The 18,480-nt window shown below is 48.0% G+C and overlaps 4 protein-coding genes across 4 annotated transcripts; 3 read left to right on the top strand and 1 right to left on the bottom strand.

Moving 5' to 3' along the window:
* Positions 1-2,031: 2,031 nt before the first annotated feature.
* On the top strand, positions 2,032-2,971 carry ABOM_006008 (Rab family GTPase; the record flags this gene model as incomplete). The annotated part of the gene is made up of 2 exons (XM_022533137.1): positions 2,032-2,077; positions 2,142-2,971. The coding sequence occupies 2 exons, from the start codon at positions 2,032-2,034 to the stop codon at positions 2,969-2,971; spliced, it is 876 nt and encodes a 291-aa protein (XP_022389582.1).
* A 3,294-nt stretch (positions 2,972-6,265) lies between these two features.
* On the top strand, positions 6,266-7,307 carry ABOM_006007 (DUF3431 domain-containing protein; the record flags this gene model as incomplete). The annotated part of the gene is made up of 3 exons (XM_022533136.1): positions 6,266-6,576; positions 6,625-7,194; positions 7,250-7,307. 3 exons carry the CDS (start codon positions 6,266-6,268, stop codon positions 7,305-7,307), a joined length of 939 nt encoding a protein of 312 aa, XP_022389575.1.
* A 982-nt stretch (positions 7,308-8,289) lies between these two features.
* Positions 8,290-10,079, bottom strand: ABOM_006006 (uncharacterized protein; the record flags this gene model as incomplete). The annotated part of the gene is made up of 3 exons (XM_022533135.1): positions 8,290-8,806; positions 9,837-9,890; positions 9,955-10,079. The coding sequence occupies 3 exons, from the start codon at positions 10,077-10,079 to the stop codon at positions 8,290-8,292; spliced, it is 696 nt and encodes a 231-aa protein (XP_022389576.1).
* A 1,876-nt stretch (positions 10,080-11,955) lies between these two features.
* ABOM_006005 (tetratricopeptide repeat protein) lies at positions 11,956-18,065 on the top strand (the record flags this gene model as incomplete). The annotated part of the gene is made up of 3 exons (XM_022533134.1): positions 11,956-12,306; positions 12,366-17,381; positions 17,430-18,065. 3 exons carry the CDS (start codon positions 11,956-11,958, stop codon positions 18,063-18,065), a joined length of 6,003 nt encoding a protein of 2,000 aa, XP_022389573.1.
* Between the last annotated feature and the right edge of the window lie 415 nt (positions 18,066-18,480).

The raw sequence follows: 18,480 nt of genomic DNA, 5'->3' as shown, positions 1-18,480 counted from the left end.
AACGGAGGAATCGGATACACCGATCACTGATGCAGCAGCCTCACGCTCAATTACGAGATTCCTTCCCTGCCCCGGACACTCAGGTGAGTTTCCGACGTATGACTATCATGTGCCAGGGTAACATTCGGGTAACGGACGGCTCGGCTCGTATTCGATTCACGACATGAATGTAATGAGGTTCTCCCTTCCGAATGCAGCCTGAGATGCAAAGGAGCCATATATAGTTCAACCAAGATGCACAGTTTCTACCCTCAGCTGAAGGGACTTGACGTGAAACTGAGCAACCTTATCGGAACTAGATCCGACACAGGCAAAGTAGCTGCACACGCCTTGCACAGCCACCAAGATTCTCTCTATTATAGTCATCACAGGTTGGGCGACTAACTGTAGTATTCTCAAAGAACACAGTAATTTCTAGGTTAGAAGAGTACCCTAGGCTGCTGGTAACTAAGATTAATATGGTATTCTTAGTGTTAGCTGATATATAGACAGTTGATGAAAGACGGAAAGGCGAGGCTGGATTCGATTCCAAGTTATATACCTTCAACCGAGCCGTATCGCAGCCGTTCGTATATCATAATCTCCGCATCAACTATAGGTAGTCACGTCCAACATGACGGCTGCTAAAGAACTGGTGCCACGAAGAAGTCTTTGATCGCGTGCTATCACGCATCAAGGGTCAATACCTAGACAATTCTGCCAAATACTTTCTACAAGGCTGTAGAGTTATTGTAATCCCGGTGTGCCATCTTATATTCCTGGATCCTCCACAATAATATTTCATATTCCTTGGGGTATTGGGACGCTGTGGAGAAAGCACCTTGTTTGTATAGATTATAATGTATTTTTTCTGCTGCGCGTTCCTTGTCGGTCCACAGACATCACTTGATTCATCATTCAATATACGAGCTTGAGAAGCATGTAGGGCCCCATGCACCGTCGTCGCTGTTTCATAATTAGAGTTTGTCCGAGACCGAATGTGTCGCAAAGCCAGCAGTCAAATCATCCCAGATATTCCCAGACTAGATATCCGCCTGGTTCTGGGGTACTCCGGGACTATGGCACGAGAGTCCACAATCTGGAATTCCATGGGCTATGTATCCGTAATTAGGCTGATCTAATCTGGGGGTCCACAGCAGATTCCAATTTAAATGAGGTACCTGGATGATGTCATCGGAGGTATATAGTTATTTTAAAGGATCGCGGTGTGGATGAAAATCATATAGTTTCCAACTGATCATGATAGATCATCGAAACAGAGTTTTCGCATGAAGCGAAAACTTGCTTGAAGGTCTCATTAGTGTTCCGTCATGTTGTTATTGTTCGTTTCAAAGCCAAGAATGTAAGGGATTTGTCCCCTTGTCTGAGCGCACTAACGATTGTTGATCGGTAATTACTGGCGATTCGAATGGTTCTCGATTGTTCCCGTTGAAAGAAAAAAAAAACCCCCCAGAGTCAGGTGAGAAAATCCAAGCAGAAAGACAATCGACTTGAGCGTTGACGAGAAGAAATAAATCCGGAAACAATGAAGATGGGGTTGACACCTGACCGGATCTTGATTTCTGTGGGGGTCAGCTGATTGACTTCGCCCTGTCACGCCTTGTAAAATGTACGTTTCGTCGATGATCGCGATGACTGGTATTCTAATTAAAATGTTCTCGTAAAATTCTCTTGAGCCTCGTCTCCGCCATCGACCACTGAAACATCTTCTCGTTCCTTTTCTCCTCTCCCACATATTTTGGCTGTGAAAGAGGATTTTCCGTCTTTGCTATTGTCCGGATTTGTTTGATTATTACCCACTGTGTTTCTTCTGTCGGGATATTTTTCTTTCTTTCTCTCTCTCCTTTATATCAGTATTTATTTATCTTGATTATTTTACCATCGGGATCTGACGTGCATGCCGTTGCATACGAGTACTACTAGTAGTTTTCACTGCCGGGTTGCTTCCATTTCGTCCTACGGTTACCATTAATATTGCTGGAACATGCAAATTCAGTTCTCCAGCGGCCCCGCCTTTGCGTCTACCCCGCCATGAGTTCATCTCTCGAGGCCAAGATCGTCATCTTGGGCTCACAAGGTACGGACACCGAGTTTCCTTGTCTCTCCCCCCTTTCTCGCTCATGACTAACAACTTGTTTCAGGCGTTGGCAAAACGTCTTTGGTCCAACGCTATGTGAAGAACGCTTTCAATCCTGTGGGAACCGCGTCCACCGTCGGCGCATCCTTCGTCACCAAGCGTGTCCTCGACAGTTCCTCGGATACCATTGTCCGCCTGCAAATTTGGGACACTGCTGGACAGGAGCGGTTTCGCAGTATCTCTAGGTTGTACTACCGTGGCGCCAACGCCTGTCTCCTGTGTTACGACATTACGGACGAACAAAGCTTCCAGGAAATGACGGGGTGGTTACTGGAATTGAAGAAGAACTTGGGCGATGAGGACCCTGTTGTAATCCATGTCGTCGGAACGAAATCGGACATTGTAGCATTGGATCCATCCTGTCGTCGAGTCCCCTTTGAACGTACCATCGCCTACGTCGCCGAGCAGCTGTATCCGTCTCAGGCGTCCACTCCCCCACCGACGGCTGGTGTCAGCCATTCGTCTAGCACCACGCTCCAAGGTCTCGACAGCAAGCGCAGCAGCGGATTTTGGGGACAAGATATTGGATGGGACTGCTGTCATGAAATCAGCGCCAAGGACGGCGAGGGCATCGAGGAGGTTTTCCAGGTCATCACGCGCAAGCTGGTGGAGCAGCGCAATAAACAACTTGGCATTACCTCATCCCAGGGATCTACATTAGGCCTGGACGGCGTTACATCGCCGGTGGGGCCGGGGACTCTGGAAGGCAACGGTAGTTTTAGGTTGGGACATGGTGACAAGCGTCGAAGCTGGCTTGGATTCCCGCCGAGTAGTGTCGGAGATGAGCTCGATGAGAGAATTGAAATCACCAAGAAGAAAGGAAAATGTTGCTGAGCTCTTTTCGGCGCTCCCAGTCCGACACCGACTTTCGCTGATATCAAGGACCCTTGACATCCGCGCAGCTCTCCTGTCACCCTCATCATGATGCAGGCGAAATATCTTCTCAATTCTCGCATTGCATTATTTTGCGACACCCAGTTAAAATCCGGGTTGGGGCAACATGAGCTGACCACCGTGTTTCCTCATTGACAATCTCTCGATATTCACATTCTTCTCTGATATTTCTTTCATCCGCATTGGATTGGTCCGGCGTTCGCTGCATATTGTATATTGCATGTTACATTTCTTGGAATTTTCGGTTTGTTTATTTCTCTGTTAGCCTTTTGTGAGGAAAGTTGATATCGTTCTGTGAGTTGACGTTCCTATACGAGGCAAGATGATTTATGTGTGCAAGGCGAAGGCGCAGGCGCCTGGGTATGTTTAAAGCATGGTTTTGATGTTCATATTTCCGAGGGTGAATATGAGAGTGAAAATGACTCGAAGTTTACATGACTATAAGCATGTTGACACCAGCGTATGCCACATAATCCTTACCTAGACATTGAATATAACACTTTTCCCCCAGTCAAGTTACAGTTTCTAAACAGCAAAGGGTCCGAGAACATACCCAAATATACTACTCAATAGACGCGCACCCTGAAGTTAGAACTTGACAGACGAAAAGAACCAGAGTACTATATGATACAACTCCCTACCACTCACATTCACAGCTGACTTCATCTAAACTGCGAAGCAATGGAAAGGCATTGCAAGCGTCTCGGAGTATAAACGTGACGTCTGTCGCCGAGGAATTCTCGCCTGAAGAATTCCAAAACAACCCGATTGGACCGTTGATATAGTCACCAGGAACGCCTGGCCTGATATTAAACCCACCCGCCACTCCCTGTCATTCAACCATGCATCAACACTTCTGCAGCAATCTTGCTAAAAATGATATCATAATACAGGGGAATGCTAACGGGTTGTCTATCGGTATGCACCAGAACATAACTATAAGATAGGCATGTGACCAAGCCGTGGTTCTACGATCCATATATACACATTCTTTCCTGCCTGCTTGCTGCAATTCGATGGATAATGCATTGACTGATACTATGTACTCAAAATTACAATTACTTGTTTTCAGATTGATGTTTTATTACACAAAATTTACCTTGAGTAGAGCGGTATGTAGTGCCCCTTGATTGTATGGAATATATAGATCTATCATCTTTTTGTAGGGACTGATGGGTTTGGGTTGGCATTTTATTTTTTAATTATTTTTTTTTCCCTCCCCAGGCAAAACAAAGTAAGCAAACGCCACCTGCATTCCTCCGCCGTTCGTCCGCCCAAAAAATAAAAAATAAAAAGTATAATATAGAGTTCTCTACTTATCCGTTGAAAGTTGTGCCCTTACGTCTCCGTGCTTGATCTATCCGCTTTTTGATATCGACTCCGCTGCGCGATATTTTCGTGAGTTTTTAGGTAATAACCTTGGGGCTGGAAAAAACTCTCTGTTTTCCTTTTTCCTTCTTTGCTTGAATGTACAGTTATGGTAACTTGTAGATGGGGCCGGTCGGACCAAGAAGGGAGCATATAGATGCTGAACAATGCAGGGGAAACCCGATATACGACCGAGCCTCACAGCAACCCGGAAAAAATAGATTAAGAAAGCGGGCAAGAGAAACCGACGTTTCAGCCCCGCATTTTCAGGTAAATGCTCCGTGGGTAACTCGATATCGGCTATGGAGTACAATAAAACGCAAAAGTCATGTCTCAATTGCATGTCTCCAGCGTCGTCGTCATCACCTGGCGGGCCACGATTTCGCCGAGAATTGTTTACTTCATTCAGACAAGGAGGATGGTCCGAAGTGGTTAGTTTTAAACCTGACCCTGGATGTAAAAGGGACTTCACATGTCGATCACCGGGCCATGGACGCACAACCCGACTCCGTAGACCCTTGGTCCCTTAGGGGCTCTCTCGGATATTTATGAGCTCAACGATCGGCCTGGGAGTTTCGTGATGAAATTACCACGTTCTGGGTGGATTGTTCACGTAATCCCGGCGTGTGCGACTTCCATCAAGGTTAATATAGGGTGTGGTTATTGAAGTATATTCCAGTCTTGAATCGCGAGATGGAAAATTGAAAGAATAAAATGATGGCGCTACGGGAGCCACTGCCACGGACCATTCAACCAGTCAAACTAGAAGGCTTGGTGGGCCGTTAGAGATAGACTCCTCCACTGTGGATCGTAACCATATTAGATCATTGTAAGACGGGATCTTCGGGTTTTGTTGACCGAAGGAGAAGGACGACAGTCGGGGGCCCTGTATTGAGTTCTGAAGAGGGTACATCGTCTCTGCCCAGATGATATATAGAGACAGAGGGACAAGATGTGTGACATCCGGAGGCCGACGGAGTTGTATTTGGCCGGCGTTGACGATCAAGCCTTTTGGCCACGAAGCGAGGTGGACGAATTATGCGTCGGTAGTTGGGTATGGTTATCTTAGCCCATTATTAGCCATGGTTGGCTGGGAGGCTGACTAACCCCCTAATTTTCGAAGATTGACAACACAAGTCAATTGTGTCGCTGTGTTTAGGAGATTTAATCAATCAATGGCAAGGAAATCAAGATTAAGTGATGCTCCATAAGGAAGACTCGGCTTTTGTAGAACAATTGTCGTTGTCGAATTAGTCCTTGGTCATCTCAGCCAATCTACTGGGAACATGGAACTCGTTTCAAGCGTACGCAACAAGAGGTCTTGATGGCCCCTGCAGATCAGCTGTGTCTCGCCCCTTCCATTCCCACCAATCCGCGTGTCAACGCCTCTCAGTGATAAGCATTTTTTTTTTCTGTTCGCACTGCTCAGGGAGGGCATCGTGGCCATTCCTATGGTTCACATTTTTCTGCCTCATTCTTTTTTATTTTTTAATTTTCCCCGTCTTCTTTTCTTTTCCTTTCTTTCTTTGTATCTTTTGTTCCCCTCTTCTTCACTTGTCTCTCGTATCAAGTTTCCGACGCATTCTTTATCCATCCTATGGCCTCATAATCGCCGCTGTCTTCCAATCCCTTCATTTTTGGCTTAGAATCTGGGGACTCTTTATTCTTCTTTTGTTTCCCCTCTCTTTGCACGACCTACGCTCGTCGCCGGGGTTTGACTTAGTCGTTCATGTAACACGCCGCTTAACAGCTCCCCCCCTTTAATTACCACCGACAGCGCCGCATTTCCTTCCCCCCTCCCTTCGATCCCGCGGGAATCTGCATATCTACAAATTGTTCAACCGGGTCGACAACTAATATTATGAAATGAGACTATCCATCCGTGTTGGTACGGCCGCACTCCTGATCCTCGCCATCTTCCTGATCAAGCGCCATCTCGACACCGTTCAGGATGATTCGCGTGTGCCGCTATCATCCTTCTGGCGCTTCGGGGGTAGTTCCGCGGGTTCCGACAACGGCAATCAGGGTGACCAGGTAGACAAAACAGCCATGGAATCGGATGTGATCTCCCCGCAGAATTACGAGACCACCCCGATCATCGTCCCCAATGACCGAGCGCTTGTGATGGCGAAGTTGGCTTCGGAGGATACGTCATGGGTCGCTAATGATTTAAATGAGTGAGTTCGGTCCGTCGCATTCCTGGATGCGGTTTTCTGACAGGTCAGATGGCGGAATGTGATCTACACCGTTGATGATTTGAGCGCTACGCGGCATACCCCCATCAATAAGGGACGCGAAAGTCTGGCATACCTCCATTACATCATCGAACATTACCACGATCTCCCATCGCTCATCGTGTTCATCCATAGCCATAAAGACGGCTGGCCGGCTGCCTGGCACACCGATAACATGGAGTACAGCAACGTCGTGGCGATCCGCAACCTCCAAGCCGACTTTATTCAGCAGAGCGGCTACGCCAATCTCCGATGCCAGGAAACACCTGGCTGCCCCGAAGAGCTCAGGCCCTTACGGAACCCTCCGCGCCCCGGACAAACGACCGAGGCGGTCTACGCGCAGGCCTGGAAGGAGCTGTTTAACAATACCGAAGTTCCAGAAGTCATTGGTGCGCCGTGCTGCTCGCAGTTCGCCGTGTCACGCGACCAGGTTTTGAAGCGTTCTTTCGAAGAATATATGCAGTACTATAATTGGGTTCTGACCAATGACTTGCCAGACGATGTCACCTCGCGGGTGATGGAGTATTCTTGGCACATCATTTTCGGGAAGGATCCGGTGTAGTAAGTATATCGAGATCATGGTAGTGATGACATTATGCTAACTCATTCTTTTCAGCTGCCCCGATTCACTGCAGTGTTATGCAGATGTTTATGGAAACCCGTACTTCTGGTAGTTTTTGTATATAAATACCCCTTTCTGGTTTCGTTGTCTCCATCTCGTTACGATATATGCCGCAATCTTTGTCTTTATTTGGATGTCTATTGTACATGCTGAAAGCTTCTTGTTAAAAGTTATCCACACGGAGGCGTGTGTTGCAGCTTTTCAGCTGGAATTTATAACCCGATTGCATGCTAAGCATTTTTTTGGATGGAACTAGCAGCTTGGCGCTGGATTCACGCATAAAGTTGCTACTAGTAGTTTTCAATTGATCAGCGTCCTGCTTGACATGAAATTGATATCCATGATTGCGTGATTACTTGGCAGAAACGATCCATTGCTAGTGTTCGTACTCCCACTGCCGTGGACCTAGTAGCTTATGTGGAAGCCTAGAGTGGCGCGTGCTATAAATGTCAACAATATCGAAAAGGCAGATGAAAGTAAATCTCAACTAAGAAAAGCCGACGAATGGGGTCGCTTGAAATCTCGATCGATATATCAAGTGGGTAACAAACGCCCCACGCCGAGGCATCCACGTTGTCTTTGAAACTTCAACCAAAGAACAAAGAATGCGGCTCCTTTGTGGGAATTATCTCCATGTCCATTATACGTGCACAGGCCCGTCATATGCCCCTCGAAACCATGCAAGAAAGTGATTGATAGACTCTCATAGTAATCGTAATATTAGCCTCGCCCACAGTATAGGGGTAGCTTTTCATGGAAGGCGCTAATTTAGGGTGTTCGTAAAAGTATAATGAATGTCTCAGTTGGAGTGGAGGGGTTTTTATTGCTACATTGCGACTGATGTTATCTCTACGCTGGGTTGGGAAAAGAAAGCCCATTGAGATAGAAGCTTATCTAGGGAAGAAACACTGCTGGCAGTCTTTTGTCCACCTCCTAAAATAATAAAATTTCGTGCAAATTCCAGCAGTAGTACCTAAAGCTGACACCGTAAACGTGTCCCGACTCCACTAAACTTCAGAACATCTAACTGGCCATCACCAACCATATATCGAGTGAACATCCTCCTGGAGGACCTGCCGTATATGAGAGAGAGCGCGCCTAACCGACCATCTAGTTGCCTGAGCCACCCATTGTGATTCTTCTACAACCCCCAATAGTCTCTGTTGAATCTCCACACAGATCAAGAGGAAGCAGTCGAGAGCTTTCCACGCGGCATGAAAAGCCTCTTTGGCACAATCCATCAACAGCCGCCTTCTTGCCTCTCCCATTTCTGTCCTAGAGATGTGCCTCATGAAAGCCTTCAGATATTTAGTGGTTTCTTCTATATGTCTATTGATGTCCTCCCTTGCTTCTTGACCCATCTTGTCAATTTCTTCCTCGAATTCCTCGTTCGATAAACCGGACATTTCAAACTGCTCGGCTTTGCGCTGGAAGTCTTCCGCCAGAGCACTGGCATACTGGGCGGTGTGTTCTGCTTGTACGCGGAGACGCTCCTTGGCTTCATCCAGGGTTCGGGGGTAGTTCAAGGGGGCATAGTACTCGGAGTTAATACTGTTGGCTCTAATATTAGTGCTTCGTAGATATACCACGCCAGGGCTTCCGCTAAACCGGAAGATGAAAGAGATTGCATACCGATAGCGTAGTTGCATCATTGGGGCAAAAACTGGTGACTTGATTTGGTACAAAAAATTGCGTGTTCGATTAATCGAGTAATTTATAGATATCAGGGAGTCTGAAGATTGTGAATAGTGATAAGACCTGCCTAGTTGATTGCAACACCCTCTTAGAGAGTAAGAGACTCACGGACGGTCCCACTTCCTGTAGATACGATATAAGCTACCAATGTCCAAATATGGCTGTTGAGTAATGTTGACGCATCAGTAAGCGCTTCCCAACATGATAAGCCGTGTGATTACCGTACGCCACCATTTCGTTGTTCTAATCCATTCATTTGTGAGAGATTCACGATATACGGGTCTTAACTACCCTGCCGATAGTTTGGCCAAGGGAAGTTTTAAATTTTCAATCAATTTCATCATGATTCGTCTGTTTGGGTGTTCTCAGCATCCCATACAAGCATACTGACAGTAAATCGTTGTCTCATATCTTAGCTCTAGTACATTTCAACCACGGAATTGATTGGTATATATACTTATTCCCGTAAGCACCTACGGTTGAGTATGCTTGGCAACCTTGGTTACAACCGTGGAGAAAGGTTATACTTGGACATTGCTGTCGGCTTCTAGTTCCTTTTGTTTACTCATTCCTTGGTCAGGTGAGGTTCAATAGGAAATCGTTTCCGGAACTTTGCATAGGGATTGGGTATAGCTGAAAGGTGTAAATTTTGACTCGCATGAGTCTAGGCTGGTCTTTGATTGTGATGTGTCTGACTGATGGACGTAGCGTGTGTTTGGTCTTAGAATTCTACATTGTGCAGACCTGGGGCCGTTTGGCTACCTATTGATGGGATGTTGTCATAGTGATGGCTTGGGTGTCTTAATAAAAGACTTGGTTTATGTGAGTTGTCTAAACTTAGAGGTGAACAATAAACCGGTTAATATAGGTTTACAGTAGTACTTACATCTGCAACTCACAAAGGGAGGACTTCTTCACAGTGTCCACCCATACCGCTGGACTGGATACATCTGGTCAGCAACGCATGAACTATACAGAGATGATTCGTGAACCGTCCCACGTACTGTATATGCTTGGCGATGTTTCCTCCAAGCGCGTTCCAGATAAATGAGACCCTTCGCTGCAGAACTGTTGCCCTCGAGAGGTGAATTCTGCTCGTGATAGGAATAACTACACGAGTCGTTCGCATATTGACTTCTGAATCTCGCATGTGCCGTATGGTCAAGAGCACCTTTTTGATCGGATGTGTTGTCCTCCTGCTCGCTCTCTTTAACATACTGGATACTCCACAGATGGCCGCCCAGGTTAACTGTTTGGCAGAAGAAATGTTCTCAAGATATGCAACTCAGTACGTGGGATACGTCCATGCATGGAAGGGCTTAGCAATATACCAAATTTGTTCCAGATTGCTTCCAGATCGGCAGCAGATGAGGCATTCCCTGCATCTATTTGGCACCCTTTATCGAGTTTCAGGTGGTCTTCAGTCAGTTTAACTACTACATGTGGGCACTGCCCAAGAACTCGTGGTAGATGTTGCAGTTAACAATTCGTCGGGAGGTACTCTTGTAAAATGCCTAGCGGCGACCGAGAAAGAAAATTCTGACATACATCGCACGTAATCATCAGCACGACTATCTTTCCGCTGGAGATTTAGTATGGCCCGAGAGCTCTTCTCTCTCTGGCCTGGCTTGCCCAGAGCAAAGTGCTTAGTGAGGCTAGTCCGAGCTCTATGACGTTAGTTATCGAACGAGTAGAATTCGATGGAGTTCATCCACGTAAATTTGGCCATTTCCTTTCAGTGGACTCAATGCCCTTGTCCACTCGTGTAGCCTCACATGAACCTTTGAATTTCGTCTATCGATACCGGCCTTGTCTTTGATACGACAAACCGAGCGATTTGATCCATCGCGCTATGTAGTTTCTGAGGATCGTTGGGTATGAATTTCCCTTGTGGGATTGTATAAATCCAAAATGTTTTCTCCGCCCCCTTCGAGGGGTTAATTGGGCAGTATCATAAGATTCATACAAGTTGACCTCCCACCATCCGAAGCAAGCTGGGAGGGAATTGAATACAGTGTTTACAGTCTTATTATTAGGACATATATGGGTGTGTCTCGCAAATTGTACGACAGTTGAAGCTCTACATATGCCGGTTTCCAGTTGTTGTACCGGGATGGCTCACAATGACCGTTTCATCCGACATCTTCGTTGACAGTCTCAAAGGTATCTTCTTTCAAGGTGCATGAGCGAAAAACTATAGATCCGCTAGATACAGCTAATGCCTATGTGTGAACGATCCATACCTACCGCCTTTGTAGTACGATTACTGATTGGATTAGCTATAACGTCATAAAGTTTGCTGACCAATGAAACATATAGCCGGCATCCGGTATGGTAACCCCAATTCAACTTTGTACTACTACTAGTACTACTTAGTACTAGTGGCAATGGATTGGTGGTTGCATACATCACTCCCCAAGGCCAGACAATACCACACTCCAAGGCAAGTCATCACGAATTTATCAGAGCACAATGGACAAACTATGTCTGTTATTTCGGCCAATTCTAGTACTTTACTGATTCCTTCTAGGCCGGATGTCACATGTTCCGACGGCCAACCCGAAGCCTGTGATGTCATCGACATCAACGCCTACAACCCCTCAAAACATTGGCCATGACGCATTGAACCAAACATTGACCACTAGTAACTGACTGCGATGATTTCTTATGACACCACACTACGCCAAATCCATGTGGTTCTCCTTGAGCCCTTGCTCTTCCCTTGAGCATCCAACAATCAGTATTGATCTTTCGCTCAATTAACTTCTGCGAACCACGGTCCTTATCGCAATCGGGGATCGATGATGAGCCTTGGAATATATTACTGGGGAAATCGCTCTCATGATGTCAGTATTGCATGAAGTACCGGAGACAAAGGGCCTACCCTTAACAAGGGCTGTCACGGACGATATCGCAGTTTCAAAAAATCATCTCTTAACGGTACATGTGCATGTACTCGATGTCTAATTAATGCACTCCATCATTGAGTAAACTAATTGCACAGCATGTCTTCCTCATCCGTGGCGGAGAACACTGCTGAAAATGGGGACTCTAACTCGCAGCCACTCCTTCGGGAGACACTCGAATATGTCTCCAAGGAGTGTCCGGCACGGTTAGGAATGTCTCCAAATGAGATTCTGACAAAATCTCCAACCGTCGACGTATTCTTTGATGCCATTGCCGCAGAAAGACTACGACGTATGCCACCAGATGGCAGTAGGTTAGATGGCGCTCTCCACCGAGCTTCTCGTTTAGCCTTTGCGGTAGGCTCATTGAGAGACTCCGTGGCCGGCTTTATGGACGGAGCAGACGAGGCAGCCATGATGATTTGGGGAGCTATTTTGTTACAACTCGAAGTAAGTCGTAAAGGGAGAAATTTTACTCTATTTGCTGTAAGAGTGGCTGACCATTGTAGCTGGGCATTGAGCACATCGACATCCTCGATAGTCTATTCGGACAGTATGGCAGGGTGACACTGGGAATTTCATTGCTTCTTCAGCAGGAAAGCTACTTTCAGACCTACCGAGCCCTGCAGCGAGAGGTCGCAGAAATCTACGCCCATGTGCTTCAACTTGTCATGCATGTCACCATGGAATACCGCGAAGCAGAGCGCTCACAGCACTGGCAATCCATGAGTGAGGCGGTGAATAGCTCATTCTTTTGCTACTTCAACCGATTTACCACTCACTGGCGCCGGATGTCGCAAGTCGCTTTGGCTACCGGGGCACCTAAACAGCAGACTCCCTTAGACCTCGCTGCCATTTACCAATTCCTCGAGCTACAAGATCGACCCCTGCATATGTTGCTAGAAGGCCATAATCATTCGTTGTCTGATGGCTCATTTGCATGGTTTGATCCACATTTGACTACGTTTACTATCAACAGGCGTAATATGCTGCTGGTTACTGGCAATCCTGGCTCAGGAAAGAGTGCATTGGCCCAGTGGACAATGGAAAAGTTGCAGGTATCTTCGGAATTTGATATCTGGAACGTCATTCCCATCTCAATCAGATCAGATGTACCCATTACAACATTGCCGTTAAGCATCCTTAAGGGTCTCCTAACTCAGATTCTCGATCGCTGTGTCACTAGCCGAAAGACCCATGAGTCTATTCTCTCCGGCGTTATGAATGCTCTGGAGCTCGCTGTGACTGGAGCGCCAGACCCGCGGGTGGAGGACCAGCTATGGACTGCTATTCATATAGCGTTACAGTCAAACATGCATTTCATGCTAGTGGTAGATGGCATTGACCAGATCAAACATCCGGAAGTAGCTGTTGGCCCCTTCTTGAAACGCCTTCAAGATGCTATCTCTGAGCGCAATACGCCGTCCAAGCTCATTGTCTTCAGCCGACCGCTCGCTGCTACACAGATGCCCATGCGGGAGGCATCAACGACTCAACATATTTCTATGAATGTCTCGTTGACACAGCATGACCTCCATACAGCTTTAGTTGATACGATGACATCCGATGCTGCATTCTCTGGTCTTGATGCATCGCAGCGAGATTCGTTGGCAGCGGCCATAGTTCCTCGGGCGCAGGGATGTTTTGTGTGGGCTCAGCTCACCGTTGAGGCCATTCGACACCTAGCAACTTTTAATGAAATGCAATCTGCAGTAAAGACCTCCCCGCATACTTTGGGTGATGTGATTGATCGACATATACGCAGCATTGACCTCAACCGTGTAGGAACCCAGAGTCTCCTTGCCTGGCTCCTGGCTGCAGAGCGTCCTTTACGTATCCAGGAGATAGAGCAACTATTGGCGGTGGATTTGAAGACTCTGAAGGTTTCATCCCGCCCATCTAATACTGAACGTGAAGTCTTCCAACCTCTAGCTCGGTTGATCTCCGTCCGTGACGGTTTTGTTACTTTCAAGCATCACCTGATTCGTGACCACATACAAGCTCGGGCGCTGATGGGCCAAGAAGTGCCCTTCTCGCTATCTGAAGCCCACTATGATCTATTGATTCGCTCATTGGCTTGGGTTCGCAAGTCGCTCACTGATGAGACTGCGGTTTCTTGGGATAAGCTTCGCGTCACTGCTCGGGATCGTTATCTAGACGCATATACTTTGCTGGAGTACACGGCTCGCTACTGGCTTTCCCATATGCTAGCGTCTCCAATTGCTAGCTCTAAGCGCGACGAGCTGAACTTCCAGAAGCCGTTCCGTCAGGCCATGCCAGATTCAGTCCTGTTTGCTCAGCTGGAGCTGACGAACCGCGAGTCTCAGTTTACTCGATCCAGCATTGTAGAGCTGTACCGCTTAGCTGTTACAGTACGCCGCAGTGTACTGGGCGGTGATTCACCTGCCTTACTACAGAGTTTGATCCTCAGTGCACGTGCAGCAGACATGGCGAAGGCTTCCTGGGCGAATGATCATCTGTATGAGGCCTGGATGCGTAGCCGTTCCCAGCTTGGCGCATCGGATCCCATCACCCGCGAGTTGGAGCAGCTCCTTGTAGCCACTCCTGAGGGCCGTGGTAAGGCAGACCAAGTAGCCGGCTTCAAGACTGACGCACTACGTGATATGGCACTGTCTGGATGGGATTCATCCGATATTAGTTTTGCCCAACGCCTGCAATATCTTGATCGGCTGGTAAAATCTCACAGAGATAATAACCAAGAAGATGCAGCATACAATGCTTCAAAGCAGTTCTACCGACAGACGGTCATGACATACGGTTCCCATTCGTCCGAAGCGATGCAGGCTGCTGACTTCCTCACTCAACATTTCAACATCGCGCCCCCCGATGAGATGGCTCTAGAAATCGCACGGAACAAGTATGAGACCATGATGCGCTCTATGGATGCCACCGATCCACGTCGTGTTGCCTACTCGCTACAGCTGGCTCAAATGTACGAAGATAGCAGGCAGCCGGCCAAGGCTGAAGCTGTTTTGACCCGGCTTTGGTCAGGCCTTTCAGCGCGCAGTGTCGACACGAGTCCCGCCTGGGATCAAAAGACAAAGGTCGCTTTCTACTACTCACAGTTCCTTCGCCGTCAAGGACGACCTGATGAAGCGACTGCCATTCTCCGCCAACTGTCAGCAGACTTGGAGGCTGAGGGTGGTGTCAAATCCCCGGAGATGGCTTCACGGGCCGAGGAACTACGCGTCGAAGCACGCGAAATGGGCTTGGATGATATGGATCGCGCGTTGTCGCTACAGATCTGGAAATATTATCAAGCTAGCGGTCAGCAATATTCGCCAGAGGCTGTTATCCTGGCAGAGTCACTGGCCAGCGGATCCCTCCCGACCCAGGGTAATGTGGAAAGCATGGGGGCCTTGTCTCCCGAAGAGAGTAAGCTCCTTCCAGGTTGGATTGATTCTATTGCCTCTGCAGGAGCTGAGAAACGAACCTTACCACTGTTAACACTCTGCCATCAACTGACAACACAACACATTCGTGATGAAGAGTGGCGGGAGGGCAGTGACACTGCGTGGGCGGTCCTGAAGCATGCATGGCCCACAGTGGAAGACCCTCGGTCGAAAGCCAAGTTCGCTTCAAGTGAGGCTCCTATTCTGGCTAACCTGGCCCTGGACCATGCATATTGTTTGTTCCGCCGACTGGATATACAGACTGCTTCCGTGGTATATGGTAATGCATTCAAGGCCTCTATCACGGCAGATCAGGTGGCCGTCCCTTCAGTCACCGCTGTGGTGAAGACTGTGGTTGAGTTCTATGAGACTACCTTCCAGTTTGAAAAGGCCCTGGTTCTCCTTCATCAGGTCAGTGAGTTCTTTGGATCTCGACTGGGCGATCACGACAAGCACACAATCGACACTCGATACTATGAAGGTGATTTGGCTTTGCGTCTGGATAAGCGAGCCGAAGCTGAGAGCAGCTATCGTCGCATTTACGAAGCATGCATTCGCGATGGTAAAGTTAGTTCTTCTGGTGTCAAGGCTGCAGTGGCCTTGGTAAACATCCACGTGCAGAACAAGCAGTGGGATTCAGCCCTCGAGGTTTACCGCCATCTGTGGCCTACCCTTGTACGATTTGATGAAAAGGACGGCTATGACCGTGCTCTGCTTGAGGGACTACTGCCCAAAACTTACACTGGCTATATGGAACTTCTGAACAAATCTGAACATGGAAGTCACGCAGAGCGATACCAAGTTGCATCCCAGCACCAGCAGCTATGCCGCAAGTTGTATGGCCCCACAGATGCACGGACACGCGATGCAACCCTTACACTTGCTGCTCTCTGCGCGGATAGCGATCAGCATGCTGGGGAAGCTCTTAACCACTACCACCAGGTTTTGAATACCCATGACTGGGTGTCACCCTCAGAAAGTTCGCGTGCTTTGCCCGATATGTCCGAGCCCCTTCCAATTAGCATTAAGCACCAAATGGCGCAGCTGTATCTCCGCCAGAAGGACACTTCGGAACCCGCACGTTCCCTGTATGCTGAGGAGCTAGCATTGGCCAAACAGCAGCAGGGGCTCTCCGCTCCGACCACACTTTTGTGGCTACGCGAGATTGCCCGGATGCATGCCATTCAAACATCTCCCGAGTCTCGTCGTCAGGGTGCAGCTCTACTCGATGACCATGTCGATGAAGTGGTGCACGTTACTGCTAACCATGAAGCATTGGTTGACCGTGCTCACAGACTGGCCGAGATCTACCTGGAATTAGGCTACATCGATGAGGGCAACCGGCTGATTGACGACCTGCACCAGCGTGTAATCAACGAGACACCTGCCGCTCAACGCCAATCACTCAATGAGTATCGCCCAGCCGTCTTCGTCGCTGCATTTGAGGAGGTCTTTGGTAAGCAACGCTCGTCGAAGCAGATCCTTGACGAACTGTCCCGTGAGGGTCAGGTCTACAGTGCCTTCCAACGAAGTCTATCCAGCCATGATCTCATGCCTACCTTGGCAGCTGGAGAGAAGCTTCATACGCTTCAAACGAACCAGAAGCGCTACAGCTCCGCTCAGGATACTCAGGACAGGCTGTACGATTACTTCTGCAACACTTTGTCTGTGGCACAGCCGCTCCGAAAGAAGGATACCGTGCAGCAATTCTACGCTCTTTGCAGGCGGGAATCACTCCAGGACGACTATAATATCAACATAGTTACTTCGACCATGAGTATGGTGAAGGACCTCTGCGATCGTTCGCAGTTCCAAGATGCAGCAGATGTGACTGGGGTGTTCCACTCCTTTGTGCATCTGACCGACGGATTGCGTACGCCGGAAAGCATCTTCACTGCTATCAAACTCTGCATGTACTTGAACGGATATCAGACCAAGAAGTGTACCGAAGAGACAACTGCAAAGAATATGTCATTGGAGTCTCAGATGTTACTACAGGAAATTATGACCAAGACCAAGGAACTCCCGCTGGAGTTCACCGAGCTTCCTTTCGCCGAGTTGAACGACCTTGTCACTGTGCTAGGTGAACATGAAATGTTTGAAGATTTGGAGGTATGGGTTTTCTTAAAATACAGAAAAATGGATATGCTAACAAATCAGGCCATTCTCACCGAGCTCTGGACCTCGCGTATTGTCCAAAAAACCTGGTCACTCCCAGCCGTTGTCTGGATCGGACGCCGACTGGTCGAGACACGTTTCTGCCGCGGTCGCGTCTCATCCGCCACGCAACTTGGTAAAGATATCTGCTACAACCTCCGTCAAGTCTGGGGTAACTGTGACCCCGTCACTCTGGAAATGACCAAGCTGCTGTCCGGCCTGTACACGGCCTCGGGTAACCACCTCGCTGCTGCAGCGTTGCACGAGTCCGCACTTGCCGAGCTGCTCAACAGTGACACCGATCACCAGGAAGGTGCCATCGAGGCTGTTACACAGCATCTGGAGCTGCTTCAACATGCGCAAGCCCGTCTTGCCAAGGAGGGCCAGGGTGGCGGTGTTGATCTGGCAGCCGCACAAGAACGAGTGCAGCAAATTGCCACCAAGTTTGGCCTCTCGTCGGAGCAGCTCGAAGCGGTCACTGATGCTGATGAGAGTGTTGGTGTCTGGGAGCGACCCCGTCGATTCAGTTTTGATGTCGAGGACCTGGACACGCACCACAACCACTTGAGACAGACCAGTGGATCAGCATTGTTGAATGGCAATGCGGGAGCCAAGCGTATTTCCATTAGTGCTTTGTGATTTATGCTCTGTGTTTGTTTATGATTACTGTATATTCATGTCTAGTGTAACCTAATAATCTTGATAATATGTACTAGTTAATGAGTTGAATATGATTATAGTCTTGTTTTCTGAAGGACTACAAGCCCATGTTAACACTTCACGTACGTCATGATATGATTATAAACCCAACGTCAGTTGGCATTTGTGATCAATATTTCCAGAACCTTGGAATACAAATAAGATCGCAAATAAGGTTCGCCGAAAGCTACGGTCTCCTCCGTCCCTCGTTCCGATAATTCCGGGCCAGTTAAGGGCCACTCAACACAACAGTCAAGCTTGTGCACAAGGAGCTATTAATATCAACGTTTTAAATTCGCTGTATCCGTAATATCCGACAGGGAATATGCACATACTCACCCGAAGGCATCAATTC

The sequence above is a fragment of the Aspergillus bombycis genome, assembly GCF_001792695.1.
Source record: "Aspergillus bombycis strain NRRL26010 chromosome Unknown contig00037, whole genome shotgun sequence".
Taxonomy (NCBI): domain Eukaryota; kingdom Fungi; phylum Ascomycota; class Eurotiomycetes; order Eurotiales; family Aspergillaceae; genus Aspergillus; species Aspergillus bombycis.
The sequence above is the reverse complement of the archived record's forward strand: the minus strand, read 5'-3'. Positions and strand labels throughout refer to the sequence as shown.